Source organism: Pongo abelii, chromosome 5 (assembly GCF_028885655.2).
Source record: "Pongo abelii isolate AG06213 chromosome 5, NHGRI_mPonAbe1-v2.0_pri, whole genome shotgun sequence".
NCBI lineage: Eukaryota > Metazoa > Chordata > Mammalia > Primates > Hominidae > Pongo > Pongo abelii.
In genome coordinates, this window is record NC_071990.2 from 138156763 (window position 1) to 138180547 (window position 23785).

General features: G+C 38.2%; 1 protein-coding gene across 5 annotated transcripts in view; it reads right to left on the bottom strand.

Annotated features, from left to right (window-relative positions):
- The window catches only part of MAP3K5 (mitogen-activated protein kinase kinase kinase 5), a 235900-nt gene that overhangs the window by 83742 nt on the left and 128373 nt on the right, over positions 1–23785 (bottom strand). For all 5 annotated transcript variants that reach the window (XM_054558204.1, XM_009242284.4, XM_054558203.2 and 2 more), the window contains 4 exons: positions 17931–18090; positions 15023–15176; positions 9721–9828; positions 1269–1318 (listed from right to left, as the gene is read on the bottom strand). In XM_054558204.1, coding sequence (XP_054414179.1) covers positions 1269–1318; positions 9721–9828; positions 15023–15176; positions 17931–18090 — 472 coding nt within the window. The remainder of the gene's footprint in view (positions 1–1268; positions 1319–9720; positions 9829–15022; positions 15177–17930; positions 18091–23785) is intronic.

Genomic DNA, 23785 nt, shown 5'->3' on the forward strand with positions numbered 1-23785 from the left:
TATAATGAGTCAGTCCATCATCTTGCTTGTTTCTGTTCAGATCATTCATGAGGTAACAGGTAGCTTTACCAGGAGAACGCCAATTATTAGTGACTCAGACCGCTCTACCAATTTATGCTCTAATAAAACCAATTATTATTATTCCAAAAGCAACAGGATATTGCATAACCAGGCTGCAAAAATCTGTTGTCTCTCATTGCTATGACGTGGCGGGTAAACAGTAGTAAGCACATCTAATTTGGTTTGAAATTTGCAAGAGTTGATTTAGCATGAGCTTCAATAGAACAATTATTTAAAGACTTAACCACTGACACTTGATTCGTAAAAAAAAAAAAAAAAATCTTATTTCTAAATCCCAAGAAATGGCATTTTCTAAGCTACTGGCATTGTGACAGCAGTCAGAACTGAACTAAACTGAAGTTCACCACTGTAATCTCAAGATCAATGCAGGAAAGTGACCTTACAGAAAGTTTTTTTTTTTTTAATGGACTCCTTATCATCTGAAGTCATTAATATTAGTGGCAGGGGCCGGGTGGGGTGGCTCACACCTGTAATCCCAGCACTTTGGGAGCCCTAAGCGGGCAGATCACTGAGATCAGGAGTTTCAGACCAGCCCGGCCAACATGGTGAAACCCTGTCTCTACTAAAATTACAAAAATTAGCTGGGCATGGTGGCATGCGCCTGTAATCCCAGCTACTTGGGAGGCTGAGGCAGGAGAATCTTTTGGACCTGGGAGGCGGAGGTTGCAGTGAACTGAGATCATGCCACTGCACTCCAGCCTGGGCGACAACAGCAAAACTCTGTCTCACAAAATAAAATAAAATAAAATAAAATAAAATTAGTGGCAGGACACAATCTAGTAGATGGCATGTGTGCTTTGGATCCACGCAAAGGGAGATAAGTTCCTGGTATACCAAAAGGACAGAAATCATCCTATTACATAAACCAACAGCTCAGCTAAATAAAGAGGACCTCCACATGGCTGAGTGTAATCTACATTTTGATTCTGGTCCATAGTTCACATTGACCCCACAGTTACATTTTAAGTAGGTCAGGAGCACAGAGTCAGTTCAACCAGCAGTGAACATTTAGTTGCAAATCTTTTCCTAAAGGAGATAGTGACACTGAAGAAGATTGGGTGTTTCCACCAATTGAACGATTCTTGACATTTCTTGTATTTTAAAATCATGATTAAAAGTTCTATCCAGCCCATGAATAGTGGAGAAAAATGTCTTATAAGTAAACAAAATGTACCAAGGAAACTTACCTCACTCCCCTGACAGAAGAGGCACTAAAATTCCACTCATGTATACCTTTCTAGAACAACAACAAGAAAATATACTGAGTCATCCAAATGGAAAATAATATAACAACAATAATTTTGTTTAATTATTTTTAAAGTGATATACACAGCCATTTTTCCTGGTACACTATTTTTCATAAAAGAATTATCTGATGGAAAGCACAATTCATTCTCAAGTCACAAGGGTAATGATTACTCTACTTAATAATTCCTGTACTTCAATAAAACAGCTTCCAAAAGAGCCTAGGAGAATTAGTCTCATTAAATTCTAAAACTTGATATCTAGTAATAACTGTTATGTGTTAATTTTTAAGTAAAAAAACTCAATGATCAAGGTAATTCTATTATTACTTCTTTTCCGAGAAAGATAAACATTAATTTGAATAACATCTCGGCAACATTTTAAAGATAACTATTTCTGAATTATCTTTAGTTAAGATTTCCAACTAAATAGGCAGTTCTATTTCTTCAGAAACTAGTAGAACAAGAATGTATGTGAACACACATGTGTACAGTGCCCATCATAACTACAAGGTATTGCTACCCAATTTATGCAAAATTCCATAGGCTAATAAAGTTTGAACATAAAAAATTTGTGATACTATAAACATGGGTGATTTGCACAGCCAAGGTAAAGAAAAATGTGGGAATTTATTTCTTGAGTTTATTACTAAAGCTAAGATAAAATTATCATCAATTCATATGTCCCTAAAATAAATTACAAAATGGATCATAATCCCTTTAAAAATATGTCAACAGTATAAAATAGCATAAATATTTTTACAGAAATAAAGTAGTTCATCCATGTGTCTAAGTTGAGCAAGTACAGTACAGCAATAAACTGACACTGAAATTCAATTCTGTAAAGTTAAAACAACCACGAAAAGGAGTTCTTACCCACCCACTGCCAGAAGGCTGAGGTCTTGCCTGGGCTAATGAAATGGGTGACAAAGCCTTGTGGCTCTGAGGTGGCCTAGAACCCTCCTTTTGGCTAAAGCAACTCAAAAGCCACAATTTATATCTACAGCCCATAATTCTTTGCTAGGTCCATGCAACTTAAAATAAAAATAGATCCTCTCAAGTCAGATGTGAATTTACTAAAAAGCTAGTTTCAGTGCGTATCAGTCAGGTCATGGGGATGTGACCTGAATGAACGCAGAGCAAATTTTGTTGCATGAAGTCCAGGAGGGAAGATACCATAAAAAGGTATGTGGTGGCTCTCTTAACCAGAGTACAGAGGGAGTGAAATTAAAATAGCAGACTGCAGCCTCAGCTGGTAATTTGGAAAGTTGCTTCTAAATCCTGTTGGCCTCAGGTGAACTTCTAAATATATATATATGACCCAGGAGCTGCAGCTGTTACCTGTACACTACTTGCGTAAAATGCAGCCTTATCCTCAGAGCCTGCAGCTGAGCTGCTTTCCAGGACCATGTCCAGGAGCAGGAGGTGGGAGGCAAGCGCAGAGCTGAGGCAGTATGCAAACCCGCCCCTGAACACAGCAACTGGCAAATACTAACAAGACAGCACTGGTAAAACCCATCTTCTATCAATCCTTTTCTGGGAACAGCTAAGTAAAAATTTTGGACTGGTTTTGTAGGAAAGGAGTGGAGCATTTCCAGAATGCTTGGTTCCTGAAAGGTTGCCAGTGCTGCCAGGGAACGTTCCATTTCAGTGATGTAAATAAAGCCCAAGCCCTGAGACGGAAGGTGGAAGGAGGCCTCCCTCCCCACTCACCTGTAGGACGCACCACAAGGAGGCGCTGATGAGCTATAAAGCCAACAGGTAGTTTAAAGGCTCCTGGGATCTGTCTGGGAATCAGGGAAAACAGCAAGGCCAAAGGCAGCGCTAGCGATAATTAGCCCCAACAGGCTTCAAACCAACACTCAACCTAATTTAATCAGCACAAGCACCATTTTCTAGGAACGGGTTAGCCTCAGATCCCAGGCCCCAGTTAGGGCTAGAATAGGGGCTGGAAGTTAATACTGTATTGACTGAAGGTGGCAGGAGTTATACTGTAGTAGGCACTGTCGGCTCCCTCAGCAACTGTCATTCCCTCCTCCTCTGCTGACAAAAAAATAAATTTTTCCCAGGTTCAGATGGCAATGTTTATGAATGGTGAAACTGATTAGTCTAAATTGGCCACGGTAAGTCCATTTGCCTTGCTGGGAATGGGTGTAAGCATGGTCATGTGATACAACTTATGGTATAAAGGAGAGGGCTTGGCCCTCCTCCCCGGGATGCCGCCTGTGTGAGGTGATTCTTGGAATAGCTAGCTACTTAAGAACATGAGACTAACACCAAGAGTATGCAGAGAAGCCAGAATTCAGAATCCTGATGCTGAAACTACCCTCAGAATCACCTCACCTCAAAATTTATTTTTTTCCATCCAGGCTGGAGTGTAGTGGTGTAATCATAGCTCACTACAGCCTGGATCTCCTAGGCTCAAGCAATCCTTCCACCTCAGCCTCCCAAGCAGCTGGGACTACAGGCACATATCACCAAACCTGGTTAATTTTTTTTAAATTTTTTGTAGAGATGGGGGTCTTGCTACATTACTCAGGCTGGTCTTGAACCCTTAGCCTCAAGCAATCCTCCTGCTCTGGCCTCCCAAATTGCTGGGATTACAGGTGTGAGTCACCATGCTCGGCCTGTAATTTCTTGTAATATGAAATACCATTTCTTTACTTAAGCTGCTTTTAGCAGGGAGTTCTCATCCACCGTCTTTGGTGGATGAGAGCATCAAATCATCTTAATCTAGAATCGGGGGTAACCATGTTTCCCACATAAATTTCCTGGGCCTTCTGTGAGTGGCCACTGGACAGAGCTGAAGTGAGGGAGGAGAGTCAGCACTTAGTCCTCCACTAGGCCCCTGCCTTTGCTTGATAATCCATGAGATAGGCCAAGGGTGCCCAAACTTCAACCCCCAAAAGGGGGGGGAAATTCTAAATAACCATTTAAAATGCCCTGCAAATAACTTCTCTCTTCCTCAATCTAAGTTTTTCTTTCATTGTACACATGCAGACTTTCTTCAAGGACTAACTTACTTTTTAGCAGTAACCATTCCTTCAACAAAGAGAGAACTGTTAAAAGATCGGGATTTCAATTAATTTTACCCCTGAATGTAGAGTAGCTCTCTCTAAGAGTCCTTGGGAATTGGGAATTGGGAATTGGTATATAACGTGCTTAAAGTTTTGAAAGTTGCAGTATAAAAGTATATACTAGCTCACAGAGCTATTTATTCCATATTTTAGAATAAAAATAGTGAGAGGAGTGACTAAAGAAATAAACATGATAAATGAAAAGCTACATTCTCTATTCTAATTTTAGGAAAAATTTTTAAACATTCTATGATAAAAACAACCCATTTTTAGTTTAACATAAGACCTATCAAACTGGTTGCTTCTCTGTTATTTATAGTTGTTTTAAAGTAACATGGTAATAATAAAGATTTTTTTTTGTTTTTATTGCTCGTTCTCCTTCCAATTTTACCACTTTTATTTTAAAAAATTGAGAAAATGGTAGTGATAACGAATACACTATGGATAGAATCAGGGTTTGTAAAGAAATTGACATAAATTCAGAATGGAAACTGATACAAGAAAGCTTCAATTTTTGAACAAGGAGAATTTTTAGCACTAAAAGTTATAGGAAATAAGGACAACATAAATATAATTCTTCCTGATCAAAAGATGGTGAAAATGGAAACGGACAGTACATAACTTAAATTTGTAACCCTATTTAATGCACTTGTTTATATCCTAATATATATGCTAATATTTCTTAGCATAATATAAAAATTGTCTCCATAATTGTCACAAAAAGTAAGAGAATTAAAATGAGGCTCACTTTACTGAACAAAGAACCTCCAGGAAGGAGAAAACAATAACAAATTGCTGGAAATAGTACTCATTTTCCAAAAATCTCTGGCTTACTTTCTGTTCTTTTTCTGTCTTCCAAATTCTTCTGGCTCTCTACTCATTCTCTAGGCCTTGCTAATCACTAATTCCTTTAGCCTCACTCTGTTTCCAAGTGTCCTTGGATAACCTTGCTCTTTTCAATCAAGCCTTTGAAAATCTCCTCCTCCAGTCCTGCTCTCGTCTCCATAATGTTCATGTCTCCTAACTGCTCTTAGTTTTTGTAGTTTCCACTGGATGATCAGTGTATCTCAGCTTGTGAGAACATGTATGTATATACTTACATACATGCAAAACAATATCAATATTGCACTGCACTTTAAAGCAATATCACTGACATGTATATAGACAGTTATATTGATTATTCCCAATTTTGCCACTGGATGATTCCACTTGGAGTCTTGCCATTAGTTTCAACTAAACACGTCCAAAATGAAATTCCTCATGATTCCTCTACAACTCAGGTTTTCCTTCTAAAAATCCTACCACCTTTATCAATGCAATCAAAACTTGAGTCACCTTACACTTACTCCCTCTTTTTAATCCTTCTTCCTAATTTGTGATTAAGTCGTATACTTTTCTTTCCAAATCATCTGTCCCTTTGCAGTCACAATTGTATTATTCCACTCTAGGATCTCTACCTGCCTCATATCTAGCTAGTTCCTCTAACAGTCTTCTCTGTGACCCTCCAGAGCCTCAGACTTCAGAAATCAAATGTCAAGACCAGATCAGTCTTATAGCTACAGTAGCAACCATTATGGAGCACTTGTTCCAAGCCACTTAGCACTGTGCTAAATGATTTCCATTCATCCTCTCACTTAATCTTCACAACAATTCTATGAGGTACTGTTATTCTCATTTTACATATATGGCAACTAAAGCATGAGGAGTCGAAGTGGATGCCTAGGCCACGAAGCATGCAAGAGCTAACATCAACCTTCACACCTACGCACCTCGATGCTGACCCCGGGTTCGTAATTCACATTCTGTTCTGCCTTCCTGCCAGCTCTCAGATTTTCAGAAACGTCAGTGACGTCCTGTTTCCTACTGACACATGTTTAAAATTCTTCTTCCTAGCTTACATAGCACTCCAGAGTTTTATGTCATCCTGCCCAACCAATCATATCTCCCACCTCCCTCAACACGTTTCTCCTTGTGGAATGTGTCAAACTCTGCCGGCCCCTGAACATCCCATACTTGCTTTCACTTTGGTGCCTTGGTTGGAATTCTGCCTTATTCTTCTAATCTAGTTTGTCTTCCCGTGTTCATTTATCTCTTCTAGTTCTACCCACAGCCAAAGTCCAGATTCCACTTCCTTTAGCAAGACTTCTCGAAGGACTCCATGCCTCATTGATCTTCCTCCTCACTGAATGCCACAGACCAAGAACCCATAATGTCCTCCTCAGGAACCAGCACAGTCCCAAAGTCCACAGAACTCAAAAGAACGCTGGTAGATTGATGTGCTCTACTATCATCTCAACAGTGCTTTCCTCGGGTATAGCATGATGCATTTTAACACAATTAAAATGACATGTTAGAAATGTTGCTGATGGGGTTGCTGGGGCAATGACTTCTTTCAAAGTCTTCCCTCTATTTACTTCACTCATGGAAGTGAGTCTCATGGGAAGCTATGTCTTAGCTGAAAGCCTGTCTTCGAAGTCCTTTGTCAAGGAAGTTTTCTGTTATGAATAAATTAGTATCACAGGTAACTTTTTCAAGTGTTTTTCCATACAATTGACACTCCTAATAATGAAAAAGAATCAAGCTTCTCACTCTGCACACAGTGGCAAATATTGGCATGTGTAATTTGGGGCCTGTTGGGTGAAGATCCTTAAGTTACCACAACCTATTGGTAGAGTGTCTCTAAATTTTGGATGCAGCCAGTCCCAAACTGACTTGTAAAAGTGTCAGCTAGGACAGTGTTTCACAAACTGGGATTGGAGAAAGACCATAGTTCTGAAAGATGCTGCTCGGTATTCCTCAGTGCTACTAGATGGACTTGGTGTTGAGAGCATGCGAATGGATGGTTTTCTCCATGCTTATTATGTAATTTCATGTTGCCAACATTTAGTGTGCCTGCTAAAATACTAAGTTACAAGACTTAACATGACCAACTTTATCTAAACATAGAACAAATTAAAATATAAATAACATGCATTCTGGGTGCTGCTTAGTATCTATTCATTTTAAACTCAAGATACTGCCCTTCCTAGAAACTATAGCACTGGGGCTGGTGATTTCTTGCCACTCTGATAGAGGTCACAGGGCCTGGCCATGATTGACATCCAGGAAGGATCTGTCCCAGCTGATTTGGACACATCAAAGCATGGGACATTCTTCTTGCTAGATCATGGACATGCTGTGTTGTTTTCCTGTTGAACTTCCTAAGGTGGTGGTTCACATACGTGAGGTCTGAGAGTCTACCTCATAGAATTGTCCTCAGTAGGTCTGACATGCAGATTAGGAATCTGCAATTTATTTTATTTTATTTATTTTTTTTTTTTTTGAGATGGAGTCTTGCTCTGTCACCCAGGCTGGAGTACAGTGGCACAATTTTGGCTCACTGCAACCTCTGCCTCCCGGGTTCCAGCAATTGTCCTGCCTCAGCCTCCTGAGTAGCTGGGATTACAGGCAAGCGCCAACATGCCTGGCTAATTTTTGTATTTTTAGTAGAGATGGGGTTTCACCATGTTGGCCAGGCTGATCTCGAACTCCTGACCTCAAGTGATCCACCCACCTCGGCCTCCCAAAGTGCTGGGATTATAGGCATGAGCCACTGTGCCCAGCTGGAATCTGCCATTTAATTAAACCAGCTCCCTGGGTGACTCTAATGCTGGTGTTCCAGGGAACCACATTTTGAAAAGCACCATCCCCAGGAATCAGCTTAGCCATAAAGTCAAGGATGTAATAATTCCTGAGCTACTGCAGTTGAGTAATTACTATGTTTACATCCCTATTAAAGTTGTTATCAACTATGGCTGCACATCAGAATCATGGATAAATCTTCATAAAAATGCATGTGTGCAAGCTTCACTCCAAGTATAAAGGATTCCAACTCAGTCGGTCTCCTGGGATCCAGGGTATTGCAGATAATTCTGATGCAGAGCCAGGTTTGTGCCCCAGTTCAACACCAACAACCTCCCAAATGGTTACTCCCATGCCATTTAAAGAGCAAAGCAGGGTTAAACTCTGGGGTTTCAAAGTTAGGATTTAGTCCACATAATATGCACACTGCAGTGATTTATAATTGTTTTTGTTGTTACTGTAGTTAAGATATATTGAACATTTATTATATGCCAGGCTCTGTGAAATGCACTCTACCAAATTATTTCATTTAACCTTCACAACAACCTTTTGAGATCGATATTATTATTTCATTCTACAGATGAGGACACCATAGCTTGGAGAAGCCAAGTTGCCCAAGGGCAGTGGTGGGATTTGAATCCAGGTCTATTGACTCAAGTCTACATGTAAAAAACTGCAAGCCCATACTCCCAAATTTACTTCCTGCTTCCACTTCCTGCTTTATTTTTCCCTTCTCACCATTGAATATATCTATACATTTATTTATTGGTTTATTGCCCTATCTGAGTGGAAAGCAAGCACCACAGAGGCAAGAATTTCACTCATTTTGGACACAGCTGTTTCCCTAGGGTCTAACACCATGTCTGGTAGTGCCTGGTCCAGAGTAAGTGCTCAATAAACATTTATTAAATGAGTAAGTTGATGGATGATGGTTAAATAAAATTATAAGGGCATTCTGGGAAACAGTTACGAGAAAGAAAATAAATGAACTATTTTTCCACAAGACTTCTCTCATTTCTGTTGGTTTATCCTGTGGACTGAAGCCAGGTCCTGAAAATGTCTGTTTTAAAAAAATAGTAGGATGATTTGTACATGCATTAAAACTGATGAATATAGAAGTGGAAAGGCTTATCCACATGACTGCTATGAGCGGAAGTGAGACTGTTTTAAGATCTTTCTCAAAATAGGTGGTCGCACAGCCCACCTCACTTTGTGCACAGCACACTGAGTCAGTGGCTAATCTGAGATTTGGCAACTACTTAGATAACAAAACAGCTAGATGTAATGATAACTATGATGGTACCCGTGTAAGATTAAAAGTGGCATCATTCTGACAGGCTTCCTAAAATTAACATATGCATCTTTTATGTCACGTATTTTAAGTATTAGTTCTTTGGTGCATAACTTATGGCATGAATTTACAAAAGAGAAATATTCCAATTCTGAGTATGCTCTGGATGGTTATGCCATCTATAATAAAAATCCAAATAGTTCAACTATATTTTATTAATATTGATAAAAATTCATAATTCAAATTTAACAAGTTTTATAATACAGAATGCATTTATGCCAAGACAGACACACAGCTGAGCTATTTCTTCTTAACTAACACAGACATTTGCTGGAGTATGTAAATGCTAGAAGGGTGTAAAGTCCTTTGTTACTAATGGTCTTGTGTTAATAATTGCACAATTTACCTTGTCATCAGGAAGCACGTGCCAAATAGAGATTGTCTTTTCCTCAACTTCATTGTTGATAGACAAATAAGAAGGTTGATAGATTTTGGTTGGTTCTAATATTAATACCTTGAAAAGATATGGCAAAGAAACTAATATCAGTGACTTAAGATTGAAACCACTTAGAGCTGCTGTAACACCCCAGCACCAATGTAGAGGATTATTGGATGAGCTTCTGAATCTGTTCTTGGAGTAAACCATTTCAACTTCTGATTGCTGTTATTCCTATAAATCCTTCAAGCATTTTACAGTATTTATCAATTATCATAAGGTTCAATAATGCATCACCTTGTATTGCTAATAAGGTTAGAAATAAATTTTTGAAGTCCATACATGGGTTCAGCTATCCTCAGGGAATCTACTAGTGATAACTTTAAAAAATCTTCTATTTTATCATGTACTACATAAGCTATTTCTATAAATATAAATGTGTCAAAGAAAGACAGAAAAGGTCCATACATAGAATGTCACATCCTTATTTTAGTTTTTCTGCTATCACACTTTATCATACAGATGTAGTAGTATGGTTTTCATACCCATGTAAATAAATTTAGAAATGGTTTTGGTTATTCCTGAGTTTTATATATAAACCAAAGAAACAAACTTAGCTGTATGAAATAATAAACACGTTTTTGCACTGCCTTCCAGATGAAACTGGCATCTTCAATAATGATACACTTAGCCTTGTAAGAGAAAAAGAGAAATAAAATTTGTTCCTATTTTGAAGCTCTATGAGGGGTATGTGATAAATGAGTTGAGAATCTCCATCAAAGGACAACATGAAGTATTATATTATTACTAATATCTCACATTTGGAGTGAATAATACTAAAATAATACACATGCCCTGATTTCAAAGGTGCTACGATTCATTATCTACTTGTGTAGATGCTTAAAGGCATCTTCCTGGCCCAAATTTCCTAGGCAGACTTCACTAGGAATGTTTAAAAAAAGAAAAGTCAATACTTAACTATTAGAAAAACTGGAATAGTCTTTCTACTCTACTGCTTAACATTCAAGAAAATTATCTTTAGAACTAATTTTGAATCAAGCAAGTTTTCCAAATAAAAGTGGAGGAAAACTCCTTCAGAAGGCTCCACCCATAAGGAATTACAGATTCATAATACAGTAAAACATGAAATGCACCCTCAGAAAGAAGGCAGAAGAATCTGGGCATATTTGTTTTACTCTCAACTTACCTTAACAGGTAACATTTACTTAAGGTACAGGGAACTAGAGAAAGGGAGGTAGAAAAACCAATTTTTCTTTACTCTTTGAATATTAAAAACGTTAAGGGCTCCAAGAATTCTCAGTCAGTCTCTAGCTGTGAAAATAAGATGGGCTATGCCACAAATAAACACACAGTGAGAGCCCATAAGTGAACATATTCTGACTCAGGAACAAACTCACCCAGTGAATCAAAATCTTAATTCCAATCAACAGAGACATAGTGGTAATGATGAATAACGAAAATCATTTTCCCATCTAAACTTTGCAGAAATGGTGCTCTCATATCTGAGTATCGCAATGTATATGAAATCAAAATAATAGAGAATAAAAGGTGGGTTTCCCAAAACATCATCCAACTCTCTTCATTGACAAGTGAGAATATACCCCATTCCCAAATTATGTGGGCACACTATTATATTCAACAGAAGAAAAGCAAAGCACTGACTCCTCTCTTGTTAAATTATGTCTTTATTGTCATCTCAATATTTCTAACAGATAAAATCTGAACTATGTGTTCAGGAAATAAAAACAAGGTTGTAACTATCACTGTCTAATATTTGTTGAGCTCTTTGCTCTACCCTTGAAATGACAAAATGTGAGAAATGCATAGCACACATTACAGAGGTCACAGAAAGGCTGGGAAACAGACCAGGGAATGGAGGCAATTTGACAAAGCCTTAAAGCTAGATATACCTCACTTACGAGTTTATAAATTCTTGCTTTTAATTTCTTGTTTTTAGGTTAATATTATAATTAACTGCTAATTTCATGTATCTGAATCAAAAAGGAAGACTGCAAGGCCTATAAAGGATAGATATTAACCAGATATTTAAGTTTGTACAGGGTCTTTGAAGTACCATACGTCTCTCCTTCCTCTTTCTTGACATTAGATAATGAGTTGATGGTCTCCAAACTTTTCAATGTAAGAAGGAAAGGAAATATATCAAGAGGAGAGGTAAGAAAAAATAATAAATTGAAGTGATAAATGATGGTACTATTCATATAATTTCCCAAATAAACTTTCAATTTTCTTTTGCCCAGAGTCACAGTTAATTCTTGGAGAAATGAGAATGAATACAGTATTGAGATAAATAAAAACAATCAAATAATATTTTGTAAAATAGGCCATTCTGGATTTTATTTAGATACATTTCAAAAGAAGGATAATGTTATCATCCTAATCAACACCTACTGCAACCTTTGTAGTGTGAGCTATGGAAGATGCTATGCTAAGGACATGACAAATTGCAGTGACCAAGATCACCCCACAGGTACTAAAAGGCTGCCTTTCTCTATGAGGGACAGCATGGGTGGCAAATTCCAGAAGTGGTTTTTGGTCCTGTTTTTCTGCTATGCTATCACGTATATTGAGATTTAAAAATCATCCATATGGCTTTCATTATTTTTTAAAGCAATATCTTTACAGTTTCTGCAGTGCTTCATCATACATGTAAATATAAGAAAACAATCAAGCGGTTAATCCTAAAGCAATTTCCATTAAATTTGGAGCTCCTTGGTAGACTGGCATTTTCTGGAACTCACACAGGTGAAGTCGTTGTAGGAAAACTCAAGAAGAACTACAAAATTGCACAATTTTGTCCTCTGTGTAACAACAAACTATAGAAAAGAAGTTTTGAGTACCTGAGTTATGAATTCTGATGTAGGAGTACTATTTAGAGATGAGGGGGAAAACACTGCACTTTAGAGTCTTGTCACAAAAAGACAGACCCCAAATAAGCCACAAAGTTTCAAGAAGGAAATGGATTGCTGAGAAAAATCAAATATGCCATAAATATGTTGTCAAGATAACAGCTATGTGCCTACCACTCGCAGATAACTAAGTGTTAACATGCTGTCATATTTGCTTCGAAATGTTTTCTAAAGAAATGAAATGTTGCAAATAAAGTTGAGGTCCTCAGGGTCCCCTATGTGATCCTATCATCCCCTTCTCAGATAGAATCCTAGAATATTCAGCAATTCCTATGCCCACCAGCAGGCTCTAAAAATGCTCGTTTCCACAATGGTGTCAACTGTTGTAAAATGTTTTAATTCTTTGAGTCCAATGGGCAAAAAAATAGTGTCTCACTTAATTTGCATTATCTTGACTAACCAGAAGTTAATTATCTCTTCATACAAATTTTTTATTCTTCTTTTTATTTTTATTTTATTTTATTTATTTACTTATTTTGAGATGGAGTTTTGCTCTTGTTGCCCAGGCTGGACTGCAATGGCATGGTATCGGCTCACCGCAACCTCTGCCTCCCAGGTTCAAGCGATTCTCCTGCCTCAGCCTCCCAAGTACCTGGGATTACAGGTATGCGTCACCACGCCTGGCTAATTTTGTATTTTTAGTAGAGGCAGGGTTTCTCCATGTTGGTCAGGCTAGTCTCAAACTCCCAACCTCAGGTGATCTGCCCACCTCGGTCTCCCAAAGCGCTGGGATTACAGGCTTAAGTCACCACGCCTGGCCTCTTCTTATTTTATTTTGCTTATCACTTTATAGGATTTTTTTTCATATTTGGCAAATTGACCATTTTGCAGTTTTATAAAACATTTTCTCCCGGCCTAGCAGTTCCTATTTGGCATGTTCATGGTGTTTTTTTTTAATCAAACAAAAATATCCATTTTTCAGTGAAATCAAATTGGTGAATATTTTCCTTTAGAACTTATAAGTCCCTTTCTTGCTTAAGGATGCCTCTCTCAACTGGTGTTTATACCTATATTCTCCTAACTTCTCACTTAATATTTTCTGGTTTTTTTTTTATATTCACTTATTTATATTTATATTATGACAGACAAATTCTGTCAGACAAATATTTTTTATATTCACTTATATTTATATTATGACAGACAAATTCATATGATACTAATCTAAATGGGCTCAAAGCGACTAATTTGAATGGTTTCCTTTCATAGCCAGTTTTCTAGTCGATCAAGTCAACAGTCAATTAAATACCTGAATTCTATGTTCTCTTCTTTCACTATATTTACTGCTATTGAGAGGCAGCTACAGGCAAGCTGCCAGCTCATTCTAAGGTAAGCATTTTCCTAGGCTACACATTATCTAGGCTAGAAAATAAAGTGAAGTGTTTCAGTTAGAAAGGCTTTCGCTTAAGGACCCTGCTGAGCTCAAGGCTTCATCTGGAAGCAAGAGTAAAGCATGCTCATGTCAGCAATGGATTTAATTAAGTGAAGTAGATGATCCTATCAACAAGAACTAGAAAACAAGATTTCACAAAAAGAATTGAGAATTGTCACCACCTCTGAGTATGGAAGATAGAGATTAGAGAGCTCAGAGAGATTTATGGCATCACTTTGATGTGGAAAGAAATTTGTACATACAGGGAGTTGCCAGTAATTCTTGAATTGGATGCTGGACGATATTAAGAACTATCAGAAGGGGCATAGCACCATCTGAGAAGAGCAATAGATTTTTTTAAAGTGTGTGTGTGTGTGTCTGTGTGTGTTATACATTTAAATCTGTATATCTGAAGTCCACTAGAGACCAGCCAAAATGAACTGCAGACCAGAAACTGCAAGTCATTATTTCCCACGGTCTAAAACGTTGTAAATAGTCACTGGGGATATTACATCTAACTCTGACCCACCTGGGTAATGGGTGGTGGGGATGGAATAACAATGCAGGTAAGCCTGATACTTTTCACAATTACGGGAGATAATACTGAAGACCATGTCAACACAATTGCAGTATTAAGGAAAAGCATACATCGGGCTGGCCTGAAGCTAAGCCAAGAGACAATCTTTGCATTGCTTAGGAAGTACACTTCACCACTTATCAAAAGGAACCACCCAAATTCCATGGCAAAAACATAAAAATAGATCTCATTTCTCTGATTTTGAGAAGTTATTTTTAAAAGTAAGCTAAAGCAAACCAATGTGCAGGAAATAAAGATATGAACCAGATGACTGCAGTTTTAGGGCACAAAAATCAGCCCCCAAGCACTGATACAATGACAGTACAAGATGTTCTTTAAATAAAGAAATGTACTTAGATTTAAAGGAAGAGTACTCACTGGAAACCTAACCACAGTAACATCTGTCTTTGTGGCCTCGACCAGGAAATCCATCCAAAAGTCCACAAGTTCTTGCTTGGCCACAGGCTGTTCTGTGGTCAGTTTCACAAAATGTTTATATATCAAAATTGTCTCTACAATAGACTTGAGGTACCTGAGAAGGAAAAGATATAAAACATGTAACAGACAAATTTAGAACCACCTGTTCCCATGTATCCCAGTCTAATTCTGTAAATGTAATTTATATGTGACATTAATAGTTATGCATTTAGATTCACCAAACGTTATTCGTTATTTGTTACATATCATGTGCTTTCACACTTTTTTTTTTTTTTTTTTAAATGTTGAGATGGAGTCTCGCTCTGTCGCCCAGGCTGGAGTGCAGTGGCACAATCTCGGCTCACTGAAAGCTCTGCCTCCTGGGTTCACGCCATTCTCCTGCCTCAGCCTCCTGAGTAGCTGGGATCACAGGCATGCGCCACCACGCCTGGCTACATTTTGCATTTTTAGTAGAGATGGAGTTTCACCATGTTGGCCAGGCTGGTCTCGAACTCCTGACCTCAAGTGATCCACCTGCCTCGGCCTCCCAACGTGCTGGGATTGCAGGCGTGAGCCACCACGCCCAGCCGTGTTTTCTCACATTATCTCATTTCTATCTCACAAAAACTCAGTAACGTTGGTTATTTTATCCCTATTTTAGAGATGAGGAAACAGGCTTAGAGGGCTTGGTAATTTGGACTAGGGCCATACATCTAGTTAAAACATGAACTTTAAAATGCCTATATTCTATTCAAGGAAGCAGTTAATGCATTTGTCTTTAACTATGTTTCTTTGAGGAAGCTTTCCTAAATAGACACTTCATAAGAGATCATTATTTAGCTCTGAAGCAACACAGCTTATATATTATACAAATACCCTCAAACCTAATAAGACAGATGGTGCCTCAAAAGAAAAAGTTAGGAAAAATGAGGAGTGGGATAATTATAGGTGATAATGGCTATGCAGGCGCTTTATGGACTATAAACATGGAAGTTAACATTCCATAAAAATTAAGTTAGTGGAACCTTAAGGCACTGTTTTGTGTCTGCGAGTACCATTGCATAGAATAGTGCCTGTTTTCTTGTTAACAGAACCAGGATGCCTAAAATACTGCCATCAGAATGGTCACCGTAAAGAAACAGCAAATGTGACTCAATATCATGCGTGCAACTATTGGTTCCTTTATTGCATATCATTTGCTGAATGCCTACTGCTGCACACAGTGCTGTGGGGATAAATATCAAAAGGTGTTATAACACCAAGAATAAATATCCATGGAGATATGATGAAACAGAGAGACAACTTAAAAAGCTATACACTCAGTATCAAGAGAGGCATAACTAAAGAATGACAGAAACACTAAAGAAGGGACTTGGGTGTGAGGAAGGGCTCTAAGTCAAGGTCGGCTTTATGAGCAGGTGTGATGGATGAGTGTTCCCTGGAGAATGTGTGCATTCTGAGAGGCATGCTCAGCACGTGCTCAGACACTCATGCATGAAACCGGCAGTGTGGTATGAAGAGACAGCAGTGTAAACCCAGGGGTGTGACATGAGCCGAGGCTGGAATGGCTAAAGGCAAATCTTGTTTGCTAAGACAAAATGATGGACTTTATTCCTTAGGCTGTGAGGAACAATTAAACTATATTGATTTAAGGATTTCAGTGCAGGGAAAGTGTTAGGTGTGCATTTTTGAAAGATCCCTGTGAGCTTTAGAAAGATCCCTGGGGAGGATTGGCTAAAGGAGACCTGAACATGAGGAAAATTCTTTAAAAAGCCATGAGGGCCTAACATGGTGGTCTCTTCCTCACACGGTTTCTGTGATGAAAACAGCCGAGTCGGTGGCCTGGGCTCTGAGTGGCTCTGGAAAGAGGCTTTCACTATATCATGGTTAGCCTTTTAAAGTCTGTATAGCTAATGGTTAATCGCTACATGTGATGCTAATAAAAATTCTTTTTCTTTTTTCTTTTCTTTCTTTTTTTTTTTGAGACAGAGTCTTGCCCTGTCACCCAGGTTGAAATGCAGTGGCACGATCTTGGCTCACTGCAACCTCCGCCTCCTGGGTTCAAGTGATTCTCCTGCCTCAGCCTCCCAAGTAGCTGGGATTACAGGCACCCACGATCATGCCCAGCTAATTTTTGTATTTTTAGTAGAGATGGGGTTTCACCCGGTTGTCCAGGCTGGTCTCAAACTCCTAACCTCAAGTGATCTGTCCACCTCAGCCTCCCAAGTGCTGGGTTTACAGGTGTGAGCCACCGCGCGCCCGGCCAACATTGTTTTTCAATATGGTCCTGAATGCAGATGGAATTTTGTTTCCACCTCTCCAATTACCACATAGATAATGATGAGATTTGGGTGCACTCTAAGAACAATTTGAAATTAGAAAAACACACATATATAGGAAACACTCAAATGTGTCAGTCAAATCCTAAGTAAGAAGAAAAGAAAATCAAGAATGAGAATTCCAAAACTGAGATTAGATCACAGAGGAAACAAAGGGCATATGTTTGGAGTAAAGGTCTAACAGCTGCAATAGAAATGTGGTCTCAGGCCCCAAACATAAGTGATATTTGCAGGTGCAAAATGCGTGGCCTCTGCATGATTCACATGGGTGACACTGGCCAACCTGCGCCAGTGGGTTGGTCAATGTGCAGGAGAGGCTGTCAGGAACCTGCTGACATCAGCTATGTCGAAAGTCATCAGAATTTATGTGTAACACATTTTATGAATATCACAATTTTCCTCTATATTCTGCATTTTATTTTATAAGCAAATAAAATCATCTAATTGTCAGTTCAATAAATATAATATGGGAACAATATGGAGCTGTTTATTAAAAATGATTGTATCAACCCATAATAGCTAATTATTACCATGCTGGTGTCTTCAGTTTAAAAAGCTTTTCAGATGCTTGAATGACTCTCATGTGGTCATTGGCTAGGACGCTGGCCCCCAGAAAAAATCCAACTTCCCAGTAGCTCTGGAGTTTTTCCAAGTTTCCCTTTTTACCAAGAAGACTACTTAGCTTCACCCCTAGAATACAAACAGGAAGTAGAATGTTACAAATGCACCCCAGACAGGTAGAACCAGGTTTTCACTAAAAAGTAAAATTAAGCTTTCATTCCTGTTTACAGATTAAAACAGCTTTGTTAAGTTTCTGATTATTAAGGTGGTTTCAGTTCACTGTAAAAATAAGTCATAAAAAGGAATGGAACACTGATACATACCATAGATCCTCTTGGAAAACATGCTAAATTAAATAAGCTAGACCCAAAAAGACAAAGGTTGAGTGATTCCACTTACAAGAGGTACCTATAACAGTTAAATTCCTAAACGTGGAAAGCAGAATAGACGTTACTAGGGACTGGGGGAAGAAGGGAATGAGGAGTGATAGTTTAATGCGTACAGAGTTTTAATTTGAAAAGATAAAAAAGTTCAGGAGATGAATAGTGGTGCTGGCTGCGTAACAGTGTGAATGTTCTTAATGCCACTGAAGCGTGCACTTCAAATGGAAATTTTTGTTATGTACGTTTTATCACAATAAAACCTTTGGTAAAAAAATAATAGTAAGTCAGACTAACCAGAAAGGTACACAGAAGAAAGTGAAAATTAACCTTTAATTTGAAAACCCAAGGATAACTGCTATGGTCGCTTTAATGTACATTAATCTAGAATTTTTATATATGTCAGTATATGCATAAATTAAAAGGTCATAATACAAACATTGTTATGTAACCTTCTTTGTCTTTTTATAACATGGATTCTTAAATAACTTAAAAGGAAAATCTCACCTTTTTTATGCTGAAATTCTATCAGTTGAAGTATAAATGTATACAGTATATATATTTTGCAAGAGTAAAATGCTATAATAATAATTTTAGACACAAAAAGTTATACACTTAGAACATTAAAGAAATAAGGAAATATGCCTGACGCGGTGGCTCACACCTGTAACCCCAGCACTTTGGAGGGCCAAGGTGGGAGGACTGCTTGAGCTCAGAAGTACTAGACTGGCCTGGGCAACATAGCGAGATTCTGTCTCATGAAAAAAAATTTAAAAATCTAAAAAAAAAAAGAAAAAACAGAAAAAAAAGGAACTAGACTGACAGATAATACTGTCTTGTTATGTCACTGTCTTAAAAGTCCTGAAATCCGGTAATGTAGATACTCACCAACTTTGTTCTTTTTCAACACTGTTTTGGCACTTCTATGTTCTTAATGTTTCATTATATATTTTCAATTCTACTGTGTCTTGTATTATTTTTGCATTTTATAAGTATTTGTTTGCTTAAAAAAATATATCCTTGTAGCATTGTTTGGTGCCACTAACGTCCATCACATTAAATTGTTGGGAAAATTATCTGAGATTTAGGAATAAGGCAAAAAGGTAGGACATATCATTTCAATATCATATGGGAGGATAAGGCCACTGAAGGACTGTCTCAGGAAAGTGATGCTAATTCATCTCATTATGTACTGCTTATTAAAGATCTCAGACTTACAGAAGTTTACTTGTTAACTTGCAGATTTTTGTCCAGTAGAGATGCAAATTTCTGTAGAGTGGAATGGATAAATCCCTAAGATTTATGGCCTGTGGACATAAAACAGCTTTTTCCCCCCCAATCAAACTCAGATATCTTAACATTTCTTTGTTGTCTATGAATAGAAATGTTTTTTGAACTGAACATTCCATCTTACTAGTTTCCATATTAGTTGAGTTAAATAAAATATTTTATATGTGTCTATTTTATATTTGCTGAGGGTCATGATTTTATATGTGTCCATTTTATATTTGATGAGAGTCACGATTTTACCTTTTTGAAAATTATCTGTGAATGAAACAAAATAACCTTTAAAATTTTTCATGTTACTTTTTATCATATAATTCCACTCAAACCACAAGTATTTCAGGAAAATGTCCATTTGGGAATTCTTCACATTTTTTGAGGGTAAAGAGAGAACAGCTTTGCCACTGCTGTTTCACGAGATGAAAAAAAAATTACACACGCATAGGACAACATCCACGGTCTTCTATCTGGACATAATTTTTTTGTTGTTGTTTTTGAGACAAGGTTTCACTCTGTTGCCCAGGCTGGAGTGCAGTGACACAATCAACTGCTCACTGCAGCCTTGAATTTCTGGGCTCAAATGATCCTTCCACCTCAGCCTCCCAGGTAGCTGGGAGTACAGGCATGAGCCACCATGCCTAGCTAATTTTTGGGTTTTTTTTCTGGAAAAACAAGGTTTCGCCATGTTGCCCAGCTGAACTCCTGGGCTCAAGTGATCCTCCTGCTTAGACCTGCTAGCTGAGATAACAGATGCTACCACAACTGGCTAATTACATTTCTTTGTAGTTTTTACTTTTTATTTTTTTGTAGAGACAGGGTCTCACTCTGTGGGCCAGACTCATCTCGAACTCCTGGGCTCAAGCAATCCTCTCGCTTTGGCCTCCCAAAGTTCTGGGATTACAGGCATGAACCACCATACCTGACCCAATAAAGTTTTAAAATAAAATTTCAGATGCACTCTTGAACCTCAGAAGTTCATTTTGTGGTGGTGATATTTGGTTTTGGCCTTGCCATACATTTATCACACGATCGTGACACCCAGCCAGCATTTGGATAAAATGTATATTTTTGATGTCAATTAGTATTTTAGCATATGGATGTATCATAATTTATTTACCCAAATGCAGATGGGTGGCCATTTTTGCTACTCTAAACATTCTTGTACACACAGCTTTGTGTATTTGCTCAATTATTTCTGTATAATAAAGTTCTAAACGTGGATTTGTTAGGGACAGAAGACACACCCATTTTTAGTGCTGATGCATTTTTGCCAAATTGCCCTTAGAAAATGCTGTACCAATTTATACTTTCACTGGAAGCATCTGACAATAAGCTCTTACCCACACCCTTCCCAGTGAGGGGGACTATCACGTGCATTCATCTTTACCAATATGACAGAGGAAAAAAAAGGAACATTGTCTTTTTTAACCACTGAGATTGGCTCTCTTTTCATGTTTGTATTTCTTTTGTGAATGAGCATTTATGCTGTTTGCATAAACTTGTTTCTACATGAAGACATTAATCTTTTAAGTATGGAGTTAAGAACATGGCTCTAATTTTTTATATTTAGAAGTCCGTTCTCTCTCTCTGTCTCTTCCTCTCTCTTTCTCTCTCACACCCACATCGAATATAGAAATAAACATCTTAGTGCATAAAATTCATTTTGTATTTAGGATTTTTTCTATAGGATAGAATTTCAGGAGTACTGTTATACTTGGTTCCAGACTACAATATTTTTAGGCTCATCATCCATTGGGAAAAATAAAGCACAATTCATGATGTTCAATTGTACCTTTTTAACCAAGTCCTTCCAGATCAATATTTTTCTCTATTTAAAAACATTTTGGTTGAATTAGTAAGCAATGAGCAGTATGTCATTGCTGTGTTAACAACCAGTTCACCATTTATTTGATTCAGTTGCATATTTATGCAATTTAAATGCTGACAATGCTGTCATTGAAATTGGTTGATTTACACTGAGGATTTTTTAATAGCTTAGTTTTTATCATAGTCTTATCACCTTGCAGCTGTTATTATGTTCAAGGCTGTTTTAGTGGAAAATGGCAGACTTTACTGAATACTCAGATGCCTAGCACTGTGCGTACTGAAAATGTTAACTCTCTCAATCCATACACCACCGCAATGAGTTAGAGATTATCTCCCTTTTGTAGTAAGGAAAAATAAAACCCAGAGAGGTTTAGCAACATGTCTAAAGCCATATACCTCATAAGTGGTGGAGATTAGACCCTTTTTAATTTTCCATCATGAAGAATCTCAAACATACATCAAAATAAAACAAAGAATGACCATATTTTCAACAATCGTTAACATTTTGCTATTGCTTCATCTCCCTGAATATTTTTGCTGAACCATTTCAAATTAAATTGCAGACATCATGACATTCCACTCTGAAATATTACAGCATATACCTAAAAAATCTTCCTACATATTCTATTCCATTATTGCACCTAACAAAAACAATTCACTGATATTATCTATCGTCTAGTCCTGATTCAGATTCTTGGATTGACTCCCAAATGTCTCTTTTTTTCCAAACCAGAATCCAATCAAGGAACATTAATTGCATTTAGTTTTTATGTCTCTAAATTTCTCATTTTTTTTTTTTGAGAAAGAATCTCACTCTATTGCCCAGACTGGAGTGCAGTGGCATGATCTCTGCTCACTGCAGCCTCCACCTCCCAGGTTCAAGCGATTCTCCTGTCTCAGTCTCCCAGGTAGCTGGAATTACAGGTGTTGAACCACCACGCCCAGCTAATTTTTGTATTTTTTTAGTAGAGATGGGGTTTCATCACGTTGGGCAGGCTGATCTCTAACTCCTGACCTCAAGTGAGGCCCACCTTGGCCTCCCAAAGTGCTGGGATTACAGTCATGAGCCACCGCGTCCGGCCTCTAAATCTCTTTTAATCTAATCAATCCCTCTACACATTTTTTTTTATGACCCTGACTTTTCGAAAAGACAAGGAGTGCTATAGTGTAGGGTCCTTAATCCCAGGGCCATGGACAGTTACTGGTCTGTGGCCTGTTAGGAACGGGGCCACACACAGGAGGTGAGTAGCAGGCAAGTGAGCAAAAAGCTTCTTCATCTGTATTTACAGCCATTCCCCATTGCTCTTATTAATGCCTGAGCTCCGCCTCCTGTCAGATCAGCGACAGCATTAGATTCTCATAGGAGCATGAACACTATTGTGAACTGTGCGTGCAAGGGATGTAGGTTGTGCGCTCCTTATGAGAACCTAATGCCTGATGATCTGTCACTGTCTCCCATCGCCCCCAGATGGGACCATCTAGTTGCAGGGAAACAAGCTCAGGGCTCCCAGTGATTATACATTATGGAGAGTTGTATAATTATTTCATTATATATTACAATGCAATAGAAATAAAGTGCACAATAAATGTAATGTGCCTGAATCATCCCTGAACCATCCCCTGCCCCTGGTCCATGGAAAAATTGTCTTCCACAAAACCAGTCCCTATTGCTAAAAAGGTTGGGGACTGCTGCTCTAGTGTTCTCACCTTCTGATCTGTCTGATGTAACTTCTTGGGATTATTTGACTTATTTCTCTAGAGCTTGTGATTCCTATTAAGCGAACTTTAGATCTTAAGATTCAAGTTAAACATTTTTGGTGAGAATATTTCACAAGAGTTGCTGTACACTCGGCCGGATGTGGTGGCTCACGCCAGGTGGGCAGATCACTTGAGGCCAGGAGTTCAAGACCAGCTTGGCCAACATGGCAAAATCTTGTCTCTACTAAAAATACAAAAATTAGTTGGGCATGGTGGCGCACACCGGTAATCCCAGCTACTTAGGAGGCTGCAGCATGAGAATCACTTGAACCTGGGAGGTGGAGGTTGCAGTGAGCCAAGATCACACCACTGCACTCCAGCCTGGGTGACAGAGTGAGACTATCTCAAAAAATGAAAGTTAAAAAATCAAAAAGAAGAGCTGCTGTACACTTCACAGTTATCATAATAAAGTCCTAAGGGCACATGTCTGGCCACCCTATTATTAGTGATACAAGGATGGATCACTGACAGCTGGGTCCCCCCATTCTACAGGTACATTTGTTCCTTTGTGACTAACAAGTTATCTATGAGTTAGCTTTGGTATCATGTAAAAGGGGTAAAATGTAATTTTTTTT